The 4,840-nt window shown below is 39.3% G+C and overlaps 1 protein-coding gene across 10 annotated transcripts in view; it reads left to right on the forward strand.

Moving 5' to 3' along the window:
• synrg (synergin, gamma) overlaps positions 1-4,840 on the forward strand; it is a 50,304-nt gene that overhangs the window by 9,056 nt on the left and 36,408 nt on the right. For 3 of the 10 annotated variants that reach the window (XM_015383324.1, XM_015383337.1, XM_015383346.1), the window contains exons 7-9: positions 499-900; positions 3,230-3,511; positions 4,425-4,505. In XM_015383324.1, coding sequence (XP_015238810.1) covers positions 499-900; positions 3,230-3,511; positions 4,425-4,505 — 765 coding nt within the window. The remainder of the gene's footprint in view (positions 1-498; positions 901-3,229; positions 3,512-4,424; positions 4,506-4,840) is intronic. The other 7 variants (XM_015383400.1, XM_015383391.1, XM_015383330.1 and 4 more) reach the window with 6 other exon arrangements.

The following is a 4,840-nucleotide window of genomic DNA, read 5'->3' on the forward strand; positions in this document are numbered from 1 at the left end:
AGACGAGTGATAAAACACAAAGGATTTTCAGGCTTTTATTTTCTCAGGAAATACATTATTAACCTTTAACACATAATAGTTTAGTATGCTTATTATTTATGGGGAGAGAAAAAAATCTACTTTTTTACAAAATAAGATCAAGAGTATATATCTGGTTGCACATGTGCGCATGAACTGATAGTACGGCCCGTACTTTCGGGACGGATCAGGTAGTGACTTCACATTTTAACTCATATCCCAGAAGCTCATGGATGCCTACATGTTTCTCTCAATAAATTAAGTCATTGAGGTAAAACATACCAAAATGATTATTTTATCCTGGGAGAGGATTAACCCAGAAATAACCAGATCTATATTTATGTGCATTAAGCAGCATCTAAAAAGCCTTGTAGCTAAAATTATCTTGTTTTAAAAATATTTGATCCTCCCTCATTCCTTAATTCATTCTCCATCATTGTGTTTTTTTCTGCCATCTACATCATGTCTTCGTTTTTACAGACTCATCGCCATCACACCCGCCTGTTGCCACTCATCCCCTCCCCCCAGATTTCTCGGAGGATAATGACGAGTTTAGTGACTTTCAGGGGCCTTTAGACAACCCCTCCTCCTTCCCTCCGTCCTCCTCCTTCTCTTCCGCCTCCACCTTTGGCCTCTCCTCTCAGGTCCACACCCAGCCTTCATCCTCCACTGCTACAGGTTTCGCTGAGGATGACGATGAGGAGTTTAGTGACTTTGTTCAGGGACCTGTAAACTCTTTCCCCCCCACCAGTTTGCACTTCACCTCTCCAGCCAAGGTTCAGCCTACATTCTCTCCCTCACAACCCCTCCCTGCCTCTGTGTGCGTTCCCCCTGCCTCCCAACACTCTGCTGTCATCACCAGTTCACAATCTTCATTTCAAGGTAACTGTTCTTTGTCTTTGTTCACGCTCCCTATCCATCACCCTGTAATTCACACCCCCGGCCAAGTTCTGTTTATTTTGGTTTTGCTCAGATGCTTAGCGAGACAGTGCCTGGTAAAAACATTCAGATCTATTAAACTTCTGCATGTTTTTTGTGTTAGAGCCACAAACTTGAATGTATTTTAATGGGATTTTATGTGATAGACCAAAACAAACCATTTTTTTAAAAGGAAGCTAAAAAGACTAACGTTTTCTTTCTATTTAAATAAAAAAAAAAGTGACATATATATTTAGCCAGCTTTCTTTTTATCGCTTTAGATAAAGTCTTGTGCAATCAATTGCCTTTAAGTGTAATCAGGTTTGTGAGTAGACTCAATATTTCTCATTGATTTCACATACATTTCAGCTGTTTGAGGGGCCTTTCTAACTGGTCAGCACTGTATCATGGCTGCAGATGTCCTTTATTAGACATGTCCTCAGCACCTATTGTCCTGTATGTTCTAAATATGGCTCTGCACGGTCTGATCAAATGGTTGCATGACCACCTCAGCAGCGAATAAGGGTCCATCTGCAGGGAAACGCCAAACAATGTGCAGTTCAGTGGATCCTTAGATACAGGATTGACAAGGATCTCTGATCTAGATGGTATTTTTTTTATTAATCTGAAAATAGATATTCTTAGTAAGTTAACATAACTCAATAAACTAGTGTTTAAACATAAAACGAATAGGAACTTATTGCACATTGCATTTTAATAAGGTGCCTTTTAAAATGTTTTTTTTTAGAGAATTTGAATTAGGCGAAGCTAAAATTGCCACTTGAGGAGAATAACATACAGATAAAGAAGTGTTTTGATCTTACATACAAGTTTGTTTTTTTACTTTAGGTAGGTTGTTTTTTTCAGAAAATACTATTTTTTTTTACTGGGGGAGTGGCAGCCTAGGGGTTAGGGCATTGCGCTTGGGAGGTTCTGAGTTCAAGCCCCACTCCCACAGACTGACACTCTAGTTCTCTGAGCAAAACCCTTAACCCCACACTGCTCCCCGGAAGCCACACAAATAAAGCCCATTGCTCCCTAAAGGCATGGGTTAAATGCAGAGGTATTTTTCTCCATTTTGAGATCAGTAAAGTTCAATTTCTTTCTTCTTCTTTGTTCTTATAGTCTATTTACTTCTATTAATTCTAAATTAGTCAGTGATAATTTCAATAATTCATTAATCTGATTAATGTTTCAACCCTTACATGTATGCATCTCTAGTCTTAAGGAAAGTAGTGGCAGTGTCATGATGTGGGTGCTCATTCTTGAGCTGGCAAAGCTGGAAGCTGATTCTTTTTTTTTTTTTTACCTTGATTTTAAGTATTTCTTTCCATTTCATAATTATGCTCTGCTTAATGTTGGTCTAGAAGTTAAGATCCCAATAAAATACATTAAAGTATGTTTGTTATGCAATAACCTGTTTAAAGGTTCTGGAAGGAAGAAATGCATTTATAACAGGATGGCAAATTAAAGACTAAGTGGGAATGTTTTCCTAATGGTTGCCTATTAGCTGTTAAATTATCTGTTCAAACTCTAGCTGAGAAAACTGTAACTGCTGTTTATGGTTTGTAATTTCTTTGCTGAGCAGAAGCAGCTCTATATGTGCTGGGCATGTGGGGACAGACGGATCCCCTCCTGTTCAGGGAATTGAAACTGCCCACCCTCTGCCAAACCTGTCAAACCTGATCTTTTAGCAATTTAGTAATTATTTAACAATTGTGTGAAGAATTATATCTACGGTCAGAAGACTTGACCCATAAATAAGTCCAGGTCTGTTTATTGATTTTGTGATAAATGTGGGATTTCCTTCATGACACAAAACGGATCCAGGCTGGTCAAAAAGGCTACTGAATTTACTTTAACATCTGCTAAATCTGAAGACATCTTTAGCTTTGCTGTCTCAGGATTTGCAGACATTACAGTTAATAACTGAAGTTCGCACAGTGCTAAAGTTGATGTTTCTGACTTGAATGTGAACAATGTTATGAATCATATAAGAGTATGAGCTCTGCTTATTATGTATGTAAATCAATGCAAGCTGAGTGAAGGAAATGCTGAGCTATTTTCTCTTAGGGCTAAAAAATATATGCAGGGGAAACAAATGTATTTTTGATTAAAGATGTTTAACTGAGTTAGTAGTGATTAGGATATAGCTTTTTTTCGTTGAACTAAAAAAAACAACAGAAGTTTAACAAAACTTCTAGCTCTTTTAGCATGTTTGGTCATTTCCCCGTGAAAGAGCAGCAGATTTTGGAAGTAATTAAAGGAGCTTGTTCCTCATTCACCTCTCCAGGCCCTTCGTTGGAAGAGAAGATGTTCTCCTCGTGTGATCTTACTGCTGATAAATCTGCCCACATTAACTTTAAATCAAAGCAAAGTTTGACTCAAATGGCTCCAAGAGCTAAGGTTTCGGCCCAGTTCTCGCCCAGCCCTAAGGCCAGGAACTGGACTGCTGTCACAGAGGACTTGAGCTCAGTCTTCATCACAGAAAAAGTCCAAGAAGCCTCTGTTTCTTCCACCGACCACCAGCTTCCATCAGCTGCAAGCCCATCTGCTCAAAGCAGTTGTGACAGTGGTGAGAGAAGCGCCTGTTTACTGGACTTAAGCTGCTCCTTCTCTGCCTTGCTTAGCTGCAGCATTAACAAGTAACAACACATATCTTCATTTCAAATCTGGGATTTTCTATAACTCTTATTGGGGATACTTTGCAGCTCCTAAATCGAATCAAACCGGCTGATTCTCTTCATCACTGAGATGATCCAGGAGTGGTTTCCCCTCCTGCTGTCTGTAAATCCTCTCCTTCTTTTCTGCTCTTATCTCTACCTACTTTATGCTTTCATCTGAGGTTTTTTTCCTCTGTCTGTGAAAATGGACTTTGTCTGTCAAGGTCTCTGAGTAATACCTGCTGAATAATAAACTGCCCGTCTCTTTAATACGCTTTTCCCTCACAGGCGACAACCTGTGGCGCATGCCTGATGCTTTGGTTCTAAGAGGGATGAGCTTGAATGGCAGATGCTAAAGGGGTACCCATGTAATCCAGGGCTGAATGTGCATGCTGCTTTGCTGCCTTTATTTGCTTCCATGTGTCCATGTCCTTCATGTAATCAGGGGAAACCTAGTGGCAGATCAGGGAGATTTGGCTTTAGCCCAGACTGATTTAACAGAGTAAAGGTTTTACTGAAATGTTTTGTTAGTCTCTCCTTAGAAAAAAAAAATCTGATCATTTTAGTATTGAATGTAGTTTTTCTTCCTTTTTTGCACAGTAAGTCTGCTATCCTTGAAGATTGAAATGACTCAAAAACTGATTTATCATCTCTTGATGTAGCGAGACACTTGTGACTCGTCTGAAGCGAGCCTTGCAGACGTCAAGTGTGTGATTATAGTGGAGTTTGGTACAGCGGGGCTCAGGTGTCAGGAATCTTGGGTGAAACGGTAGTCGTAAAGAATAACTGGCCGTCTCCTGGTCTGTGTGTGTCTGCTTGTGACAGCAGGTGTTGCTGTGTACCCACAACAAGAGCACATCCAGTCCATTCTGCCTGCCTGGGTTTACAATGACAGCCTCGTCCCAGGTGAGCGTTTCCTCAAGGACGCCAATCACTGTTACATTTTTATGTTATTATTTTTAGCTTGTTGTAGACTGAATTATAATTAGTTTTCTATTCTTAATGAACAGAAATCTAAGTATGACACATATTTGTATTCAACCCTCCTTTACTTCAGATGATGGATGGAGCTCAATACAGGGGCTAGAAACTAGAGAGGAGTTTTACTTTCTAGCAGGACACAGGGTTTCTGCGTGTCATTAAAAATCATTAAAAGTCAATAAATTATAGTTTTTTAAATTATAGTTTTTTAAATTATGGCCTTAATTGGCATTAAAATTCATTAAATTTGATAATCGTGG

The sequence above is a fragment of the Cyprinodon variegatus genome, unplaced genomic scaffold (genome assembly GCF_000732505.1).
Source record: "Cyprinodon variegatus isolate N-32 unplaced genomic scaffold, C_variegatus-1.0 Scaffold14, whole genome shotgun sequence".
Lineage (NCBI taxonomy): Eukaryota > Metazoa > Chordata > Actinopteri > Cyprinodontiformes > Cyprinodontidae > Cyprinodon > Cyprinodon variegatus.